This window comes from Siniperca chuatsi, linkage group LG2 (assembly GCF_020085105.1).
Source record: "Siniperca chuatsi isolate FFG_IHB_CAS linkage group LG2, ASM2008510v1, whole genome shotgun sequence".
In the NCBI taxonomy this organism is placed as follows: Eukaryota; Metazoa; Chordata; class Actinopteri; order Centrarchiformes; family Sinipercidae; genus Siniperca; species Siniperca chuatsi.
In genome coordinates, this window is record NC_058043.1 from 25,928,213 (window position 1) to 25,951,686 (window position 23,474).

At 42.3% G+C, this 23,474-nt stretch overlaps 1 protein-coding gene across 2 annotated transcripts in view; it reads right to left on the bottom strand.

The window, feature by feature from the left end:
- cdh4 (cadherin 4, type 1, R-cadherin (retinal)) overlaps positions 1-23,474 on the bottom strand; it is a 188,716-nt gene that overhangs the window by 41,917 nt on the left and 123,325 nt on the right. For both annotated transcript variants that reach the window (XM_044170949.1, XM_044170958.1), the window contains exons 5-6: positions 19,770-19,946; positions 3,353-3,508 (exon numbers count right to left, since the gene is read on the bottom strand). In XM_044170949.1, coding sequence (XP_044026884.1) covers positions 3,353-3,508; positions 19,770-19,946 — 333 coding nt within the window. The remainder of the gene's footprint in view (positions 1-3,352; positions 3,509-19,769; positions 19,947-23,474) is intronic.

The following is a 23,474-nucleotide window of genomic DNA, read 5'->3' on the forward strand; positions in this document are numbered from 1 at the left end:
AATACTGTGGTTGACTGTGGTAGCACGTGACAACTGTGGTAGCCAGGTGGGTAGTAGTAAAATGTATAAGCTGTAGTGTAAACACGTGCAGTAATGTAGTAAATGTATATACACAATGAAAACAGGTTGTAGACAGGTATGCATATAAACATATATACTGTGATGGATAAGTAGCTTATTAACAGGTGGTAATAAATATATATATATATACACTGAGATGTAAACAGGTTATAAACAGTAAGAAACCAGGTAAGTAAGCAGGTGGCGCCAGTGCAGTAGAATGTGTATATACAGTACCAGTAAGTATAGTATAAATATGGCAACAGTAAAAAGTAAAGTGTAAAGTGACATCCATGTATCAAAGTGATGCGAATAAAGTGACATAGTGGCAAGCTCAAGACTTCAACAGTCTTATGGCCTGCAGGATGAAGCTGTCCCTCAGTCTGGTGGTGCAGGACTGGATGCTGCGGTACCGTCTGCCAGACGACAGCAGGCAGAACAGTTTGTGGCTGGGGTGATTGGGGTCTCTAATGAACCTGTTGGCCTTTTTCCTGCACCACTGGTTGTAGATGGCAGCTTTGTCCTGGTGATGTGCTGAGCAGTTTTTACCACCCTCTGTAATGCCTTACAGTTGAGGGTGGTGGAATTGCCATACCAGGCAGTGATGCAGCCAGTCAGGATACTCTCCATGATGTTGAGCCTCCTCAGCCTGCAGAGGAAGAATAGGCGTTGGTGGGTCCAGGTCAGGTCCTCACTGAACCCCCGAAGAACCTGAAGCCTCTGAGTCTCTCCACCGGAGTCCCATTGATGGTGATGGGAGAATGACCTACTCCCCGTCGCTTCCTGCAGTCCACAATCAGCTCCTTTGTTTTGCTGACGTTGAGATGAATGTTGTTGTCCTGGCGCCAAGATGTCAGGGCTCTGACCTCCTCTCTGTAGGCCGTCTCATCGTCACCGGTGATCAGGCCGATAACACTTGTGTTGTCAGAGAACTTGATGATGGTGCTGGGGCTGTGGGTGGCCACTCAGTCGTGCGTGAACAGGGAGTACAGGAGAGGCCTGAGCACGTATCCCTGAGGGGTGGCGGTGTTGAGAGTCAGGGTGGAGGAAGTGGTGCTGCCTATCTGCACAGCCTGGGGTCTGCCCGTCAGGGAATTTAGGATCCACATAGGGCGGTGTGGAGTCCCAGGTCTCTGAACTTGATGACGAGCTTGGAGGGGACAATGGTATTGAATGCTGAACTCATGGACTCCAATTTCAATTCATCCAGCACTTTAGTTTATGACCAAAAAGCACCAAATTTAATGACATTCCCATCAATCGTGGCTGCACTTTGTTTTTAATGCTATATAGCAAATGTTAGCATGCTAACACACTCATCAAAGATGGTGCACAAGGTTAACATTGTACCTGCTAAACATCAGCATGTTAGCATTGTCATTGTGAGCATGTTAGCATACTGAGCATGTAGCTCACAGCAACACTGTGCCTAAGTACAGCCACTGGCTGTAGACTCAGTCTTGTTTTATAATCAATAATCAATATTATAATTTTTTTCCTATATTTTCCTATATTTGTGCAAACAAAAATCACTGACATTTTCATGTTTTCATGTTTTCTCAATTCTCTTCCTGCCCTGCTGACTCACAGTAGATCTGTCTGACAAAACTGAAGCTCAGGCTAACACCCACTCTCCTCACCTCGGAGATCACTTCCCCCTGGTGCTAGTCTGTCAAAAACAGCAGCCTTGTCTCTCTTTTCACTTGAACCCAAAACTAACAAGCAAAGTTTGGCTTGCGAGAGCGCAGCAGTGCTGGGAACTTCCTGTCAAGTTAAAAGAAAGTAAGCAATAGACTAAATTTCCCCTGGGTCAAGCACTGGCTACATTCTCCTACACTAAATCATACATCACATCACAAGCAGCATGGGTCCACGGGAGTCTAAATAGGAGCCGCATTCAACTTGAAGTGCCCTCAACCTAACATGCTGTTTTCACTACAGGCAGTGTCAAATAAGAACTGTTTACTGAGCGGCTGTCCTTTCCCAGGGACCAATAACCTCACTGCTTTATTGATCCCAATTTGCTGGTTGAGTGTAAGAGCATGTACGGGGAGACAACAAACACACACGCAGGAGTGTCCAGAGCCTGAACGTAGCAAGTAAGGTAACAAGAGGCTCATCTAAAACTAAATGGAACACACACACAGAAGTACGAGACAAACCAATCAAGAAGACAATCACCCAAAGCTTTGCGTTTGTTTATAGTGTGTATGCATTGGTGTTTATATGTGTGCATATACTTCTGACTGTTTGCGCCGACAGAGACACTGAAGAGATCCACTCTCATTCTATTCTTCCTCTGAGACAGCAGCATGCTTTTGAATTAGCTCTATCAGCAGCGCAGCCATCTATCATGCTGACAGGCAAGTGGGCATTGTGAGTCTGACACCAGCACTCACCTCGAGTAGAGTCTTTGCTGATATAAACTTAAACCTGTAATGTGTGTATATGAACCAATGGCCTAGCGTTAACACAAGTCTCATGCGGTCTGCATATTTAATTCACACATTCTCAAAGGCGATCAACCCGAAGTTCCAGGGGGGCCCGTCATGAACTCAAACCTCCAGTCTCCTGTGTGTGGTGGTGGTGGTGGTGGGGAATCCTATGGGCCATATACAGGCTAACTGTACAGCTGTCAGCCTTTGAACAGCACAGCTGCAAAATGCATGAAGAGAGCGTGCAACAATGTGTGGGGGGTGGTGAAGTAAAACGGGGCAGCAGTACACAAAGGAAAAGTGGAAAACACATACAGAAAGTGAGAAGAGATGAAAAAATAGAGACCTGGCTCAGCTTATGATACAAACACACATTATATATCAGCATTCAATACACGCAGACACACACACACCTTTGAAGGCACACAAACATGTACGCACACTTGAAGCTGCACCTGCTAATTAGTTCTGATTGTTTGAACAAAGACAACAGTTTTCCTGCACTCAACTGCGGTTCTGTCTCTTTCACTCTGTACAGTCCATCCTGTGCTGCTCAGTGCAGCTAAACCTTAATCTAAATGACAGCTGAAGTGGCTGTGTGTTTTGCCAAGGCATTCATCACTGCTGGCTTCTGCATCAATCAGAGCCTGGAGATGCTAGTGTGAAGGTACTGTACAGCAGAGTTGAATGCGCTCTGACTTGTGGTCATGTTTCAGCAGGCAACATTAGTGTTAGAATGAAAGGTAGATGGTGAAGAGAAAAGGCGAGGCACATTTCCACAGGGATAATTGGGAGATAATGAGACAGACGTAAATGGAGCTAGAGGGGAAACAGAAACAGACTAAATTCTTCCTTACATGGAAGGATGCTCTCTCCTCTCTGTCCAGCGGTTGGGTGACAAACATGTTGCCACTGATGGGGTCTATGTTGTAGATCCCATTCGGGGGCTGATCAGCGCCTGCTCCTGTGATGCTGTAGCGGATGCCGACGTCCTTGTCCTGATCTGAGCGGATCTGAGAGGACAGAACCAGAGAAACAAGTTCAACAGAGAGGAAAAACTGGTTTTTAGTCCTGGCTTTTCCTGCACTTGCAACAGAAAGCACAAAATGTTCAGAGCATAGTGACATAAATTGTCAAAAACACATTGTGAAATAAAACCAAACGTTTGAGAAAAGATTGAGAGTACATGGGATGTTTGATAGATACATTGATGATAACCTTTCCACTGGAAGCTTTCTTTTGTGCTAACACGAACCTACTGCCTGAAGGTGAAAATAGAAAATTGAACAATGTGCAGAGTGGGAAATGGATCCACTGTCAGAAGATTTTATCTGACCTGTTGAATCTTTGGTTTTCTTTACCTTCATGGCAGCTTCTCAGTAGACCTTGAACAAGTGTAAAATGACTATGACTGTATATCTGACAGCTACCTGCCTGGATGATGTGAAAATGATTCATGCCATTATTCTCAACTACGTCTGCCTGGAACTTAAAATCTCAATCCACCTTTAACACAAAAAATGTGACATTTAAAGTCAAAGAGTGATATATTTTATATTTTACTTTGAACAAGTTTCAGTATGAGCGCCTCCACTGCCACAGCAATAAAAATATCAATACTTTTGCTCAGCCCTTTGCTGACTTAAAAGAAGACAAAAGGAGATGGGATTGTAGCATTTCCTCCTGTGGCATTGATTTTCAATGGGCTCCAAGGATTCTACTGTCTCACCACACAATGCAGCAACGTTAATGTGACATTACTTAAATTGGTGGGTCTGAAAGTGTTCCAATTACTAAGTTGACATACAAAGGTTGTCACATCTGAAACAGAATACGTATCATTCTTTCATGTATTTAATCACTGTAGTATTTGTATAGGTATTTAAAGGAACTGTTTGACATTTTGGGAAATACGTTGATTTTTTTTTTCTTGCCCAGAGTTAGATGAGAGGATCGATACCACTCTCACCTGTACGGTAAATTTGAAGCTACCGCCAGCAGCCAGTTAGCTTAGCTTAGCACAAAGACAAGAAACAGGGTGGGATACAGCTAGTCTGTCCAAAAGTAACAAAAATCCACCAGCACCTCTAAAATTATTCCTCTAGTATTGTATTCTTGTGTGTGTTTATGGCCATAGTTTAGAGAAAATCAGTGCGAACAGGCTCAGTTATCTGAGGACAAACAGTAATTATAGAAATGCTGTTCATGCAAATGTGACCCTCAAGTCCCTCAAGTTAAATGATCACTTCCAGTCCAAATCATTTGAATGGTGTTATTTTCATCATCTACAGAAATGCAAGAGCTGGAGACTCACACTTCAATAACACACACATCAAGACAAAATAACAGTATATTACATTTTTCTTTCATGTAATTACTGCACACCACCACTAATGAATTCAGTCAGTAATTCAACGGAACCCTGCTTAATATATATTTAGGAATTTTCCCTACTGTAATTAAATTATATTATAATTATACAGTATTTTCGCAAGAAAGAAATTTGAGTAAAGTCTGACAAATAAAGATGATTTTGTAAGGCAGAATTTAGTTTTTTCATATTTCCTGAATCGTCTTGCAACCATCTTGCGACCCTTTGTGCAGGTCTCAACCCCCAGGTTGGGAATCACTGACTTGAACAAAATACATTACAACCCAGTATACATACTATAGCTGTAATCTGATGTTCTTGTTCAGTAATTATACAGATTTACAGCAATCATTGAATCAAATTACGGTGATCAATGACTCTTTAAACCCAGTACTATGGATACATTTTATGGATTTAAGGATCCTGGACCAGTTTGATCTATCTTTAAGTGCCAAATGTCTTCATATCATCTTTTCACCAACCTCGCCCTCAGGTTTTTTTTGGGACTGAGAAATCACTATGGTTACAAGTCAGAGGGAATAATCACAGAGTCAAATGGAGAAAAGGGAAGGCTTGGCTCCTTTTTTCTCTCTATCGTTCTCTTCCCCTCCTATGCAATTTTCGTGGTCTGTGGGGTTGCAGATCATGCATGAAAATGAAATTACTTCATCCGTTCAGCGGTGACGGCGGCTTCTGCATAAAACATCTCTCTGTTTGAACATGATACCCTCTCTCTTAATTTCCAACGTGGTCCTCCCACACCCACAGTGTAGCACTCCGCTGCAAGCTTTCACAGGCTCAGTTTTCATTTCCTGAGCTCACTTCACACAGAATCCATATGTGGACCCCGCAGGTTCAGGTGTAATGTAGAGTGTTCATTCAATCATTGCACTCAGGCATGTGCTGTACTTGGCATACATGTAATCACTGTAGGGTGACAATGATACTGTAAGACAAATCACATTTATTATTCATGACCTACCATCTGCCAGTCAAAGCAAGATGAAATCATGGCATAAATAACAACATAATTTGGTCATTCGCCCTTATCATCAGTGTCATCTGTTAGGATGACATAGATAATGTGGAGCAGAACAGACGGATTATGCATTTTAGTAATGAGATCGTGCCTGAGAAATACGCTGTCTTATCTGTGAAGGAGACAAACATGTTAAGGCCTCACTGTTCAAAACAACAAGAAATGAACTGAGGCACACCACAGAGAGTCCCATCTGCTCGAGTTGCAGGAACATGCAAAAAGCTTGTAGACGTGTATGTGTGTGTGTAGTGAAGTGTTTGACAGGTAAGAGATTCTCTGTGTGCACGGCAAAGCGTGGATCAAGAGGACCAGCTCAGTTCAATAATTCACAAGGCCGTCATGTGGGAAACACACATATGAAATTTTCACCTGCCATGAGTCTGTGCTTCTGCATCCCGACGTGTGCACAGTTGCGTGTCTGAGTGTGTGTGTGTGTGTGTGTGTGTTTGCATGCGATCTGTCTCTTCACTGGAACTTCAAAGCAGACCATGTCTTAGTTGGCACATTGGTGTAATAGCCCCAAGAGGAGACAAAGGAGCCCTCATGCGGGCTCTGTTTCCATGCCTGGTTAAAATTCCACATCAAGACCACCTGAGACCAGATGTCACATTTGCCCATGTCTCTTAATGAAGAGTCTTTATATCAATAAATTGAATAAATTAAGAAGCATGGCTTCTTGGAGTCCTGGGAATCCCATGAGTGACAACTGCTCAATTGCCATTTGAATGGAATGCTAATGATGAAAGCTGGGATCTCTCTCTCTCTCTCTCTCTCTCTCTCTCTCTCTCTCTCTCTCTCCTGGCAGATAGAATAGCAACTAATCACACTAGAAGTAGCAGAGAGAGGCAGATTCAAGGGACTGAACTGACTGTCCTTCTCCGTCAGATCAGACCATACATTAGATAAGTGACCTATTTGTAGCTCTTTGAGAGTGATTTCCTTGATTACTGACAACTGCTGGGATCCTGTGGGACACGCTATCAGCGTGAGAAGAAATATGGAGAGGGATGGAAGCAGAGAGACACGGGGTGACGAAAGCAATGGGGATTTGGGGAAAATTAGATGAAGAATTAGTGTTCTGTTAAACTCCTCGGGGTGACGCAAGGCACACAAACAGATAGAGGGAAAGGAACGGAAAGGAATACATTTCCATTTATTGAGCATAGTGGCTGGCTGCCTAATTAGCACACTGTGAAGTTTCAGTATGTCCAAATCTCCTTTAATTGATCCAACCCTGTATGATCGCCCTATCTGCATAAATAGCTTGATGCCTACATAAACATGGACTAATTTGCTGTTTATTTGATGGTACTCTGCATTTCATCCATTCACTCCATGTCTGACTTATTTCTAGCAATACTGCAAAATGAACAAAGCAGCAGTCTGCTATGCAAAGGACAAGCATGTGTGGAGCTTTAGTTCTCTTTCCCTGGCGGTATTTTGCTTCCAGGAAACAACAATCATTCAACCAGGAAGTCATTAAAGGACAGTGTGCTGCAGGCACCCATGGGATCATTAAGGGTTACTGTGTGCTATAGGATAATGTCACACAATAATGGGAATCTGTGGTTTACACTCTTTGATAGCCTCTTTTATGTCTCATCCACGCTTAATGGTTCAGGCCTGTGTTGTAGTCCTTTGGCTTCACACACATCTCTCTCTCTCTCTTTATTTTATAGCTTTTTATGGGCTCACTCAGTCACCTCACTTTGCCTTTAGGGCACATCAGACACCCCCCACAGGTTACACAGGCCCTGCCAGGAAACCAGGGGATCTTTCAATACCACAGATCTATCCAACATAGTAAGAACACTATGAATTTACAAACACTCACCTGCTCTATTATCAAGAGGACAATGCTACATGTTCTTGCCACTGATGATCAATTAGTTTGAAAAGGCTTCAGTGGGAAAATATTTTCACCATCATAACAAAACGATAAATTCTGGCATTTTTCAGCCTGGGTCTTCTTTTTTTAATTGTGTCCATTCTGCTTATGGGTCATGCTAACGCTACTCTTGCCTTCACCATTGTAGAGATTTGGGAAATGCAAACTATGCAAAACAACATACAATGTGACAAGCAGCACGGACCTCCTAAATCTTAAGTAAACTCAAAATTAACCCCCTGGATTAGCTATGGTAGTAGAGTCAGAACAAACACAATTAAGAAAATAAAAATACTAAATTTTTCCTTTAATTTATGTAGTATCTTATCTCAAGGACACTTCGACATGTGGACAGGAGGAGATGGAAATTGAACCACCAACCCTGTGATCAGTGAACAACCCACTCTACCTGAGCCACAGCCGCCCCAATAACCTCTAATAATTGTGTTCTTCTTCCAATCCTAACCCAATAAAGAGATGTTTAATATATGCACTAATGTTATATGTATGTAACAGAGTAAACACAGTGAGACAAGCAGCATAAAGTCAGCTATATACAGTATATTACTGGATGAGACAGTAAATGTCACTGATGGCACCACTAGCCAAATATGGAAAACACCTACTACACAGCAGTTGTAACAGTTGGGCTGAGGGATCAAAGTATTTAAGTTTGAGGGATGGTTAATAAGCAGCAGATAAATGCAGCAAAGCCAAATTAATGGCTTTTCCGTGCTGAGGTGCATTGTGGGAGGAAGTGATGCCAAACACTCGGGGCACAGACAGGCTATCATAGAGCCCTTCTGGCGGCCTCTCAGTCACGCTTTAGCAGTCATAGCTGTCAACCATAATTAAGACAGCGTCTGCCAAATATCTGGATGCCTTTAATAGAAACTACTTACTGACTGGATGCCTCATATACTCACAAGCCTGCTCTGCTTTTAGACTCTGTCTCCCACTCTGAACCGTCTGTTTACGTAAGCACACAAGCACATAAGACATAACAATGTGGTCATTAAATGGGGATGAAAGCATAATTCAGAATTTTTATTCTCTAAAATTTAAATAAGGAGGCAAAGTGCTCAGAGTCAGGATTAGCTTGAGATATTCTATCTCAGCACCTGATGGTCGATTCATCATGTGGATTCAGTGTAAGCAGAAAACAATCAAAGATTTTTGACATTTTTAAACAGGGTTTTAGAGATTACCAAATCTAATTTGCTCTCTGATGCTCTAACTCTTCCCCCTTGAAATGACTCAAATTTCTCTCAAGTAGTATGAATTTCCAGTAATTTCAGCTGCAAGCTCATATGTCTAATTTCTATTTGCTTTACTGCTCCTTTTTACGCTATTGGCTGTCAACTTAGGGAATTGCTGGCAAGCAATTTAATGGTTTTAAAATATGCTTTCAGTTTTTTGTTTTCTTCCATTGCAGAGTCATAGCATGTCTGGCACCTTAGTGAGTGGTTTTAAAGAAAGAAAATGACTATTGATTTTCCTATCTTGAGCAGTCTGACTTCAGTGTCACCACTGGGGTTAAAATATTCAGATATGACAATAAACCTTTGCACTTGCGGGGATGCTGGAATGGCTGCTAACATGAGTCACTACAAACGGGTGAATTGTTATGTTAAACAGCATTATCAAAAGCATCTGTGCATCTGCAAACTACACAGGCATCCTTGAAAATCGCTGTGTTTGATAATATCTCATCTTTCCCTGCTGTTACACAGTATCTGTTTTCTCTTTGTTGAACATGAGGGAAATGGCAAAACTACATGCTTTTTAACTTCCTCTTAAATTTCAGTTTTGCATTGCTTTGATCCCTCCTGCTGTGTGCTTGTCACTCTTCAAAGCTGATGTGCCCTGCTTTTGATGGGGAAGAGGAATTCAAATAGTCTGATAGGCCATCCACACAAATTTTCAACAAAATGACAGAGGAGGAAATAGGGAAGCAGAGGATGAAAGAAAGAGAGAGATGGGCTGACAAAATGGAAACAAAATTTCCAATTATGGAAAATGTGGGACCTCAAGTTTTTGCCAGCCTTCAAACTTTCCTTCCTACAAAATATAATAACAACCTTACACGCAAGAGTGTGGCGATAAAGAGGCGTAGAACCTGTCAGTTTAGTGGCGTCGTGAGAAGGGAATGGTGCGCATGGTTTTAAAAATAGTCACATAGGAGGTCTGTGAGGGAGAAGCTGGAGAGAGCTCATGTTTAATATCTCTCAAGTGAGAGCCACTGACAGCCACCGCTGCACAGAGTTATCCCTGATACTCAAAAAGAACAGCCGCGTCTGGGCCCTGGCACACAGGCATGTTAGTCCATTATGGATCGGAAACTGAATGGGAAATGAACCAAGCTCCATGCAGTTCTGAAATATGTATTTTTTTTTTTTTGCCTTATACACCCTCCTTTTCATTTGGTGTGCTCTACCATTCTGTCTGTATTTGTGCTGCCATATCAGTTTGTCTATCTCTTTCTGTCTCTCACTCTCCTACACTCCCTCCTCCCATTTCTCCCAGTGGGAAGGAAGCAGTGCGAGTCCCATCAATATAAACGAGCAAGAGTCGCCACCTGAGGAAGGTTTGTCTGCTCTGGTACTGACACTGTTATTCAGCCATTCCTCTCCACTTTCTAACACGGTCAATTGAATTGAATCCTTTGAGTTCCTAAGGTTTCCTGAGGTAATGTTTCTGTGAAGTGGATTTGGATTTAAAGATAATAGAGTAAGACTCTTTTTTTTCTTGACAATTTAAGGAAACAAAGTTGGAACCTTCAGGGCGATGTTTTTCTCCCTCCAGAGGAGCTGTTTTAATGTGATGTATAAGAGGAAAAGACAATCCAGTTATAGGTGAGTGTGAAAAGAGGGAAGAAGCTTAGAAGAAAACATCTGAAAAAGCAAAGGCTTTGTCAAGTAATACGTCTTTTAATGAACAGCAAAAAGCATTCTGAATGCCGGCAGTAAATCCAATAAATAACCTTCAAATGAAAGAGTTTGGCTCTCTTTTCAAAAACAGATATGAAGTCTTTGGAGGAGAGATATTTTTTATCCTAAGCTCATATGGATCACAGATATCTGGAGGTTGTTCCTCAAATTTTGACTGTGAACCTTTCTGACGTCTCTCTCTCAAACTCGAATACCCTCCAACTCCATCCTGTATGTCACACATCGTTACCCAGAAAAGAGAAAGAAGTCTCACCACTTTAACATTTTGTATCTGTTCAAAAATAGATTAGATACTTTCTCAAGCGTACACGTGTGCACACATGTGCACGACACTGCCTCCATCTCAGACCATTAACTAGATGGAAGAATGAAATGTAGGATTGGAAAAAGGGGCAATTAGAAGGAGAACAAATATTAATGGAAGTTAAGAAGTGACTCACAAACCCAATTATAGCATTAGCCAGGCAATTTAGATGAGCTCAGCGAGAGGCGAGAATCCTGTTGAAATGTAACAGCGCTCTCTCTGCATTAACAATGGCATTAATTCCCCTGATTCACAGTGAGGAGAGAAGAAAAGAGCAAATACAGACATTCTGTCTCCCTTATAAAGAGAGCCACATTCCCTAATTCTGCGATGGGAATGGAGGAGGCAGAGGCCGAGGTTCTTGTCTTACCCGCCCCAAACAGACCGCAGACCCCTGGAGAGTCTCAACTCATTATATAGCACCATTCTCCTGCTCTACCCAAGGCTTCCCAATACAAAGATGATATAGGTAAACCATACTACAGGTCTTCCATGCACAGAGAAATGTCCCACAAGCTAATTACAGGGAAGACATGGTTGGCTGCTGGAAGGCTGACTAAAGAGAGACAGTGGCATAAAGAGATAGAGTTATATATGGAGGGAGGGGGAAGTGAGAAGCTTTCTGCTGCTCTTGCACTTTTCCTCTCCACCTACCGCCATTGTCAAGCTGAATCCTTCAACCCAAACTGCTGTGCTCCCGTAGGGGACATGCGGCCCTGACAGCCTGGCCAATCAGCACCACCCTGAGGCCAGTTGAAAGCCCTTCTGGCATGCCTAAGGCTAGCGGGGTCCAACCAATCAGTTAGAGTCCAGGCTTGAAAAGAGGGCCATGCTTGGCTCAGGGACCTGGCATGGCTGCCAATGAGAGTCCAGAGGGGAGTTCGAGTGGCTCAGAGGGAGGCTGCCAGAGGGGTCAGAGTGGACGAGGGCAGACTGACAGTTATTTAGTGAGAGGCTGAGCTCTGTGTCACTCACAACAGCACTCAGCCTTTGTACTACTGGGCCGGCTCTAATGGGACTGTCACCTTCTAATTGTCTGACTGGGGATGCTCAGAATGACAAACAGACACATATACACTCAAATACACAGACAATACATAGAGGCACACACATATACACAGACACAGGCATAAACCAGCAAACAAAAGGCAATGTGCACAAATGTTTACACATGAACACTCTTTTTATGCTACAAGACAGTTTCTGGGAATATTCTCACAAGGCACAGTATGTAAGACTTACCTGCACATCCATTAACAGCAAAGGGCTAATTTATATATTACACCTGGTACCTTACATCAAGTGTTTATAATATCTGAATATATGTACTGGGTACACCAAATTAAGTTAAATCAAAATTTGTGACTTTTATTGATTTTAATGCCTTTTACAAATCTTCCCCATCATTGTAGGCACACAATTCATGATGATTAATGTATTTGCAAATGTTGTAGAGTTTGGAGAATTAGCCAGACAAGCTCATGAATGTGAGATTATCCTATTCGACTGTCATTTAAATCTGCATTAATCATTCATCTTTAGCTGCTAAAAGCTCCATTATGTTCGCCAGCTAGTTGCTAACTTTTTGGTGCTGGGTAAGTAGTGTATAGTGGGTTTATCAGAGCTTTTTTGCTGAAAAAAGCTGCTGGCTGCTGCTGGAATCGAAGTTGAAGAGAGTTCTGAGAGTGAAAACATTAAAGTTGTGGGCCATAAAACCAAAACAATGAGCTTAAAGATGCTAAAATGCTCTGGAGGAGAACCTTAGAGTTGGGTTATAATTGTTTGTGGGTTTTCACTATGAGTGACTGTTTTCAAATTGCTGAGTCATTTATTCCATTGTTAATATAAATATTTATTGTGCAGCTTTGAGATTTTGTTTCAAGTAGTAGCTCCGTCTGAAATTAAGGAAACAAACCTATATACTTCTGCACATCTGAATTTATTTATATATGTAAAGTAACAATTATTACTATTAACAAATAAATTAGATTAAATAAAACATTAACGTCAGTGGGAGCAGTAGATTGAAATGATGATGCACTTGCTGCAATTTTCCATGTTAAAACACTTAGATGAAAGGTAAGCTGTAAAATTCATAAACAGTATATTATATCATGACATGACAGATCTCTAGACCAATTTCAACTTTGCACTGAAAATGTGACATTATTCACCAAATGACTCTCCTAAAAGAGCAAGTTCTGAATGATAAAAAGCTTTATGCGAAGTAGAAGCAAAAATGAATGATGGACCAATCACAACAGTAACAAATGACATGAACAGTCTTGAGCCTTTAACATTTAATCATCTGCTAGAGCTGAAAACATCATCAAGCATCATGCTTTCTTTACTACTCCAACAAGAGGACATCTCTAGAAGGAAATGGAGTCAGGTTTATCATTTGGCAGATCTCTTCTGGAAGAGGCAAGTTAGACAGTACTTTATCATGAAAAAGTAAAGTATATGGAACAAGATTAAAGGGAACTTTATTCCTGGAGAAAAGGAAGTGAGGGGTGTCCTGATTCAAACCAGAATGAGACATGTCAACAAACTCTGCTCCTTGAAGCTGAAAGCCAAATTGACTGTAATTTTCTATCACAGACAGACGCTGCACATAGACTTGAAAAATGAAGCTGAGTTGAGATATGAATAACAGAATGAGAATTAGTGTCAGTGGGGGTCCTGGGCCTTGTTGATGAGGCCAGAAACTGTTCTTGTGGCGTGAGGTTTTGGTCCTGATGGAGTGCAGCCTCCTGCCAGGGGGGAGTGTCTGAAACTGTTTGTGTCCGGGGTGGGAGCGAATGATACGCTGCAGTCTGCCCTTGTCCTTGGCAGTGGCAGCATCGTACCAGATTGTAATGGAGGTGAGGATGAACTCAATGACAGTGGTGTAGATATGCACCATCATTGTCTTTGGCAGGTTGAATTTCTTCAGCTGCTGCAGGAAGTACATCCTCTGCTGGGCTTTCTTGGTGAGCCACTTGAGGTCCTGGGTGATGATGGTGCCCAGGAAGCGGAAGGACTCCACAGTGTCAACAGGGGAGTATCACAGGGTGATGGGGGCGGGTGGGGCTAGGTTCTTCCTGTAATCCACAACCATCTCCACTGTCTTGACAGTGTTGAGCTCCAGGTTGTTCTGACTGCAACAGGCCACCAGATGGTCAGTCTCCCACCTGTAGGTGGACTCATCCCCATTAGAGATAAGCCCAATGAGGGTTGTGTCATCCGCAAACTTCAGGAGCTTGATGGACTGGTGACTGCAGGTTTAGCTGTCGGTGTACAGGGAGAAGAGCAGAGGGTTTCTGATGGTCCGGGAGTCAGAGCCATGTTTCCCCCGCCTCACATGCTGCCTCCTGTCAGACAGGAAGTCTGTAACGGTGTGTTTCGCTGCATGAGCAAAGGTGAGAGCACCTTTGACCAGAATGTCCAATAATTCTAAATAAGTCAGCTGGTGTAGGTCCCCTAATGTTCATGAGCTCTTCTCTGGTGAAAGAGCTCCGGGTATCACAGCAGAAAACTGAATTTACAAACAACGCGCACCAAAACACAGAGGCAGCTATCCGCGGTGCCATCTTGAGTAGTTGTATAAACCTATGCTTATTCGCTCTATTGATATGAACAGTAACTGCTATGGAATAAGGAATTAGAAACTGAATTATTACAGTCATTTTGAGGTATTGAAATGGTTATAGTTAATTAAATGAAAATCTTTACCTGCTGTCAATAGAAAGTGGAAATTACTTGTTCATACCGCACAGATCATTCATGAAGATTGATGTAGTTTAGTACAGAGCAGTTTTTGACCTCACCTTTATCATTTTGCCATATTTGAGACTTCCATCTTGGAAAGGATAAAGTCCTGTGTAACCTGGGGTTGGCTGACAACTCCTGATAGCACTTTCCTTATAGAGAGTGCTAACAGTAATATCATTCTATGTTTTAACTTAAAGTTAAAGGGAAAAATGTTGCTGTTGTTTGTCCCACAGTATCCCTCACTGCCTCTTTCAGAAGTGAAGGAATGTGAAACTGGGCTAGGGGAATAAGTAATTGCTGTGTATTTTTTTGGGTGAAGAATTCTATTAAGTGGTAAATTTAGATAAATTTGGGCTTGAATAATGTAATACAATGATGTCCTTTTTACTGGTGTATATACCTCATGTACCCATACCACACCCCCATGCATAAACTAGACACAATGTATTTCAATGCACAAGGGATGCAATAAAACTGCAGACAAAACAAGCGGGTCCAAAAAGCATATTACAAGCTCATTATGAGCTGTAATGAAATACACTGTGCAATATGAGGTTGTAAATAAACCACCGTGTTTTCATTTTGGGTACTGAGCAAACAGCAGTACAGACGTTACAATGTCATTGAGCTAACTTGCTCCTACACACACACACACACACACACACACACACCCACACACCCACATATATATCACACACATATATCAGCTGCTGGGCACAGTAAACCAAATTAGAAAACCAACAAATAGTCATGTTTCTAAAGTAAGCGTCAATTTTTTTTCTGCCAAAGTGTGGAAAGTTAACTTGAGTGGTGGGCAAACTTAGCCATTTGTTTTTGTTTGTGTGCTTCTGTTTGCTTGCAAAATCCCTCTAAATGAGGAGCCCGAGTCATTCTAACTGTGACACATTCAACACTACACTGTACCGTATTATATTACTCATAAGCACTACCATTATGGGCTATTCAAAATAATGAGGTAAACCAAATCATACTGAGATGCACTCTAATATGCTGGTTCACCTATTCACCTCAAGACCTTCATTTTTCTACAAGGATGTGAAGGTATGAAAAAGATTATATATTATAGATATTTTTACGGTTTTGATTAGCTCCATGGGAAGGGCATACAGTAGCGCAGAGAGTTAAAGCCACAGCAAACACAGACATTTCTCTTTAGTCTTTCCCTTGGATGTGGAATGACATAATATTAAAACAACCGTCCACAATGTGCTCAATTATTTCCAGCTCATATTTTTCGTCTACTTGTCCTAACTGTGGGTCAGAGAGGGAGCTAGTGTTTGAGGCCTGGTTAAATGAAAGGAGGGTCTTTTCTCTCCCATATTCAGACTGCTTTCCATCAGTTTTGCCTCATTGGCCCCAGTGTAGGTGCTGCAGGAGACGGTTGAGATGAGAATGCCACAAATGGCCTGAAACTAATGTTGGCCTCCCTCACCCCGCAGATTTACAGCACTCTCCAAAGACTTTCTATTTTTTCTTTTCTTTTTCCCAATTCCTGTCCCCCTTTCTTCCCTTTCCATCTCCCACCCTCAGTGCTTTTCAGTTTCTCAAAAGGAGTATTTCTTGCCATCTACCTCAGTATCCATTAAACTCAAGTTGTTTTTCAAACTCTCCATTTCCACTGCACTTACATCTGTCATGTCAAATAATTTGACAGCGAAAGCTCGGAATTCCATTTCAGCACAATAGTAAATCAATGGCATCAAAGCTGCACCACTTGTGGTTCTTCATGATTGAATTGTACATGTCAAGGTGAAAATGGCCAGCAGTGGGTAGGGTGCTCTTGTACACTGTTGGTGTGTGTGTGTGTGCGAGAGATCATTTTTTATTTGTTTTGAGGAAGTGAAAGTAGCTTTCAGAAGCTGAACCAGAATATTGTCATCTGAGCTGGAGGGTTGTGATGATGATGGCGGCAATGTCAGAATTCGCTGGAACATAACCTAAACAACACCATACATATAATATAATGACTATTAAGGAATAAATTAAAGCTTTATGATCATATGAATTATTATTTACAATTAAATCAGCAAAGACTTTGTTTTATATATGGAATTGGATTTGTCTGGGATTAATCAAATATCCTACAGCAGCAGAGCTACATTAGCCTCTCATTGTACTCAGTGTCATGCTGCCAGTTCTTTCTCCACTCTCACTGAATCAAAGAGAAAACCACCACCGGTCCACCACACACCTCTTTTGCGTGTCATTTGCATCATTTGATGTTTGCAAAGCTGTAATTACACTCTGAGGGTTTATTGGTCTTTTTTAAACCTAGTGAACCTGACTGTGTGAAGGCTGGAGTGTAGAAACAAGGGTGAATAAAACTCAAAGAGTTTCCACAGCACAGGAGAGCTGGTGTATCCTGAAATCAAGTGCATACGCTTTAAAGGTTGTTCTTGGACACTTCTGAGACCGGCAAGATAAAGCACGAAATCCCCCCTGTTCTGGTCCTCGGCTGCCTGTCAGAATGAAGAGTTGTGTTGCAGAGAGAGCTGGGGACAGACAAGCTCAAAGAGCAATGGACAGCATGAGTCACATCCCCCATGGTGCACTGCTTTCAGCTATGGCTGAGGGCTGAGACACTGTACTGTGTTCACATACAGTATATACATATGCACGCTGGAAGATGTTTCCTCACACACACACATTGCACATGCAGACACACACACACACACACCTACACTCAAACTAACCCAACCTCAACACTCACATGGCCACACGCACAAAGAAAGCCCTTGAGGTTTAATCCAACCATCTAACACCTGACATGTGAAAAGGGGATAAAAGAGGGTCCATTTCTCCAGCAGGGCAGCACAATTTGGTGCCTCCCCTGACACTCCACGGCCCCGCTGTGTGTGTTTTTGTGTGAGGGTGAGTGTTTCCGTGCTTTGGTGGAAAATCTGCAGTCTTGCCGACACATTGGTGAAAGGCGATTTCCGTAATCCGGGAGTGTAAGCCTCGCTGTACAAATGGGCGTAAGGGACTTTGTGTGTGTGTGTGCGTGTGTGTGTGGATGTATGTGTGTGTCAGAAATACTAGCTGAAAGCTGCACGTCTGTGTGGGTGTCTGATAAGAGGCATTGAGTGAGGAGAGTTTAGAGTAGAAGCACAGAGCTGAGAGTATGATGCCTCCATGGGAAACTTGCTTTTGATTTTCCTTATTTTTAAAAATCACTGTCATCCACTGGTTGTTAATAAGAACCTGTTACATATATGTTCAGTTAAACACTTGTGTGATTGTGAGAACTGTAGAGTTTCACATTTTTACTGTGAATGGTAGCTGAGCTGCAGGGCAAAATTGAATCCTTTTGCGTCGTGGGGCCAGATGTATTAAACAATGTATATGCACAAAATCCATGGTTACCATTAAACTGGTATTAGTAAAAGAAGAATGTGTGGTCAGAATGTGCGCCCCTCATGCATACTTCAGACCAGCTGCACACACCTTTTTCTAGAGACAGCTCTATGTGATATGGTGGAAAAATAGAAACGGAAAAATAAGATAATAAGAGAGACCAAATCCAATATACAATGTTATTCTTGTAGGTTGTAAGTAAATTTCATTAAGAATTTATTATTTTTTGCAGTCTACACTTACAAATTTAAATTACGGTCGTCACATTATAAATGTTTTTTAATTACTGTTGTGAGCTTCTGCTTTAGCATGTCTCCTTGTTTGATAATTTTTGTGTCCTTTAAATCTATAATTTATTGACTACCTTCCCAACATTTGATGACGATGACTACAGTATGTGTGCAGCTCTGGTGATATTTGAGGACCTTGCCAGTGCTGTTCATTGAAATTGTGCTTTTTCTTTTCATTGGGAGACTGACTGAGCAGACAGGGGAATTCATATTCAAGCAGTTAATGTCATGAATCTATATGCATCTGGCTCCAGGTGACTGAGTGGTTAAGACGCATACCATGTAACAGTTACATTCCCGGTGTGATTTTGGCAAGGAACCTTTGTTGCATGTCATCAGCCCCTCTCTCTTCTTGTGTTTCCTATCTCTTTATGCTATAATACTTTCAAATAAAGGAAGAATTCCATAAAAAGTCTTAAAATCTAAAAATCTTTAAAAAACCCAAACTGAATCATTTAAGCGAGCAGAGGATTGGTAGTATCTTCATCCTTTGTGTGCACAATATTTAATGTGCTTTGTATTTGTATACAGCTTTATTACTGTGAGGCTATGCACACTGGGGCCTCTGAAATGAACTGAAATCATTAGCAACCATCATAACACATTAACCAAAAAGTTATGTTAAACTGCTTTGTTTGTTGCAAAATTCGAACTTAATTAAATTGCTTTCTCTCAAAAGCATTCCTTTAACAAAGTAATCTCCAAAAGTGTTTTGGCTACCCAAACTCAGAACAATATGGCTGTCATGATTACCCATCAATTTAGATATACTGTCATCTACAAAGAGATGTAGTGTGATGCGAAAAATAGTCCACCAGCTATATTAACAGGTGTAGAAACGCCTCTGAGAGAGAATACTCCTGGGTAATCCTTCGATCTATTCTTCTGAGACCAAGCATCAAGTGCGTATTTGTGTGCTTTCCAAGCAAGGATTTTTTTTTTCTACCTGTCTGTGGTGCCCAGAGGCAAAGCAGACAAATCACCTGGCATCATGACTTAAATTGGAGACAAGGGCAGCGCTTTTTGCCTGCTGGGTGTGCTTGATAGAAAATACCAGAATGTTGAGTCTCTTGGCCTCATGGTGATTGTAAGAGACATTACTGTATATTCCACCCTCTTCTGTCTTGCCAGGCCTGAGTAAGTACTTAAAATAAATAAATATGGTTGGCTACCTAGTTTTTCGTGGAATCTTAGCTTTTCTCTGCAAAGACAAGCTATATAAAAGTTTTACGGTGCACCAAAGACAGTCTGCATCAGGAAAAGATGTGTGGTCTTTTCTGAAATTATACAAACTGTCACTTACTCTGACAAGCATGTGAGGGAAGGGTCCTCGGGAGTTTTCAGGCACATTGATAGGTGGGATGACCCAGTCTCTCTTCTGTCGCCTCAGCCCATTGGCAGAGGAGCTCCTCTGATGTTTTCGAGGAAACCTGATAACTCTGGGTTGGGAGTCCCAGACTCTTGACAGCATTTCTTCAACCTGAAAAGAAAAGCCGAAAGATATCATATCATGCTGCATCTCTCATTGAATAACTTGCGCATGTTATCATTTGAAGAATGCTATTTTGACATGACAGGTTGGAAGATGAATCTATAAAGTGCTGTAAAATGACAAGTTGTCCCCTCTCCTAAAATTGAAACTAAAATACTGGGTGTCACGCTAACAATAAACCCATTTTGGGAGAGTGACAGAGAGGCAAATACAAGGAAGTATAAATAAACATTTTTTTGAATGCTGCTGCATCACATTTCATGAGGCCCTTGGCAAGTAACACTTAGCCTACCCAAGCCCTAGGCTGCTTAGCGAGACCTAACCCCAGGCTACATGGCTGGGTTCTGTCCACTGAGGTACTGTGCTTTGTCTGCATCCCTTCACAGATTTTTCAGACAGACAATATTATTCCCGCCCATCCCTGTCCTCTCTGTGCCTGCTGAAGACAAAAATCAATGTGACACTTTGCCCTGACAGAAGCCCATCATCAGATAAAACAGGTGAAATACCAGTGTAATAACGAGGGGAGCAGAGGAGAGAAACAGGAGACCGCCCTGCATTTTTTGTTCACGGAGCAAGCATTTAGAAAACGAGCAACTCAAAATGTCACACACAATTGGTGAGATATTTGTTTATTAAAAAATGTTAAAAAAACAGTGTGTAGACCTTTTGGATTACTATAATATTCCTCTGTCCAGAATCCATCGCTGAGTTGTTTGGATGTGTGTACTACTTTTGTTTTTGATGTTGAGGTTACAAGGTATCTTTGAACATCATACAGGATCACGGTATTATTGGCCACTCTTACGTAGGAATGTATGGGTGTATATACAACCCCTCTGCAATGACTCCCCTCCAGCTATAGCTGCAGAGAGAAGATTGTGTTCTCACTCATCTTGCCTGGTGAAATAAGGGTTAGAAGGGTGTGTATAAGACTGAGTGTTTTTTTCCCCGATCCTCTACGGTGTCCTCCTGTGTAAGATGGTTGTATTGCTGTAATCCACCTAATCCTATTGTTGTCTCTGTGCCCCGCGTACACACACGCACACACTCACTGGCAGTGTGCCGCTGTCACCTGAAGCACAGTGGAAATCCACCTGCTCATCCCACCTGGAACACACACAAACACAGTCATACAGGCAAAGACACACGTGTGCACACGAGCAACCGCGGACACGTTGCCATGCCAAACACAGGCCAGCAGTTCATCTACCTATCAATGTACTGTACACCTGCTTTGCAGACTGTGAGCTACACCTGAGCAAACGCAGTGTATATTTTTCCATCTTTTGTTTTAACTCTTCACACATTCACAGCTCAGAGGATTGGACCACAAGCTCAGTGCAGGCCTCTGGACAGCCAGGGCTGAGGGTTTAGCCGGGCAGGAGCTTGACATAGAGGGAGCGCAGCGACCGGATGGATGGTTAGAGGACAGAAAGAGGAACGCGGGGACCAGATGTGTTTCCCAGATAAGATAACTCTCGTTCCAGCTCCACTCATCCAAAACACTCACAGGTACCAACTGGCACGGGGGAGGCAGGGTGCTGCCAGCCCCCTCCACGGGCGGCAGGTGGAATTAGTCTCTGTCTGTGAATGTGTGTGTGTTTCTGAATGTGTGTATATTTACGGATGCTTATTTGAAACAAACAAAAACAAGGGAAAACAAACAATTATGTAAAAAAAAAAAAACAGGCAACAGAGGATAAATAACACTCTCTCTGGCAGATGACGATGAATCATCAGGACTGTCTATATGGCAGTGCATATGGACAGTTCCAACATATGTAACACTACGACACTGCTCCTCCTCATCTATGTTCAGTCTTGTGTGCTGCTACCGTGATAAAGTCCTTATCTGCCTTCACGGCTATCAGCAGAAAAACACAAAGAATAAATAGTTGCTCTATACGACAATCAGCCCGCTGGCGAAGGCAGCCCATCAAGCCTGACGATAACAAGGTTGAAGCATCCGATTGGTCAAGCCCCAACATTCCTCTGGAAATGTTGCCAAAACAGAAATGAAGAAGAGAGATGGTCAGGCAGAGAGACAGACACGGAGAGAGACAATGAAAGGGAGACATCCTTTATTGTAAGCCTGCTTGTGGATGATATCAGCGCAGTGGCTGCATGTGACTGTCACTTTCAAATAGCATGGCAGATGACGGGCTGTTGGCATTGTGACAATACTAGAATTACAAAGGAAAAAAAGAAAAACTGGAACAAGCTCTCTATGGGCTGCCAGAGAGCTAGGTGCTTATTAGGGTTATGGGTTTTTTTCTGTCTGAATGAGTGTGTATGAATACAGTAAGTGCGTGTGTATAGCGTTCAGTCATGCATGTGTGCACACGTACAAATGTGTAAAAATGACGCATTAACATATGTGCAGGTGTATTTGTCTCTGTGTTAGCGTGTCCCAGAGTGTGTATGTGTATGAACACATGACAAGGAGTTAGTTAGTGTGTCCCTGATGTGCCCGGGGCTCCTGAAACCCAGAGGCAGCCGGGGCCAGCTGGCAGCTCTCTGCTCCCAGGCAGCCTGCGTATTGCTGGGGCATTCTTTAGGCCTGCAGCCCCCGAGCCCTGGAACTGACATCTGGAGGTTATCAGTCTGACAAACAGGCAGAATAATACAATAAGAGTGTGTGCGCATTGCCCATTCTGTGTTCAGTGTGGCTCTGAAAACATTCGATTCAGGTCTTTTGATATTATTTTTTTTATGTCTTTAGTGCTGCAGTTCCCTTTGCTGGTTTACTATGATACAAAAAGAGATCAGAGTGTGAGTCTTCAGTAAGGAGAATGTTCTCCCATGAGATCTTCTCTCAAAAACTAAAGTGAAGAAATATAACATTTAAATCTAACTTTGTATAAAAAAGTATTGAAATTCTCATAGCTGCTATTTGCCTGTTGAGGTTTGCAGCTTTCCAGTGTGGATTGTCAACATAATCAGGCTATAATCACAAAGTTAAAGCACACAGGAAAAGCGCAACCATCCAACCCTGCCGGTGTTGCTTTTCAATGACCACTGGACCCCAGGGTCCTACGTTCCACCCTGCTGCCGGCCTTCGCTGTAATCTACCTTGAACAGGTGAGGCTGTCTGGGGAGAGAGCGGTAAAAATGCTAATCAAATAAGCACTAAAACCCGCTCCGGCAACCAGTCGACTCCAATTCCAGTGGTGCATAACTGATGGGCTCTAAGCTGGTGGAGAAGGCAAACCAACGTGCCATGAAATCAGTACAAGTTGGAGAGCACTCAACAAGAGGCCCTGCCTGTGTGAGGTGCGATAGCCTGAGTACATAAACACAGCAGAAAGGGCTCTCAGGCCAAAGATGCTCTACACTTCAACTGCTGTGGTATTGTACGCCAGAAAATTACATACTAAAATGAACTGGTCGATCATGGAGCACAAGTATGATCATTTCTGCTACTAAAACAGTACAGTGAGAAACTAATCCAGTTATTAAAAGCAAATCAATGCACTCTCACTGGTGCTACACAACAAAGCAAGCATAGAAAGA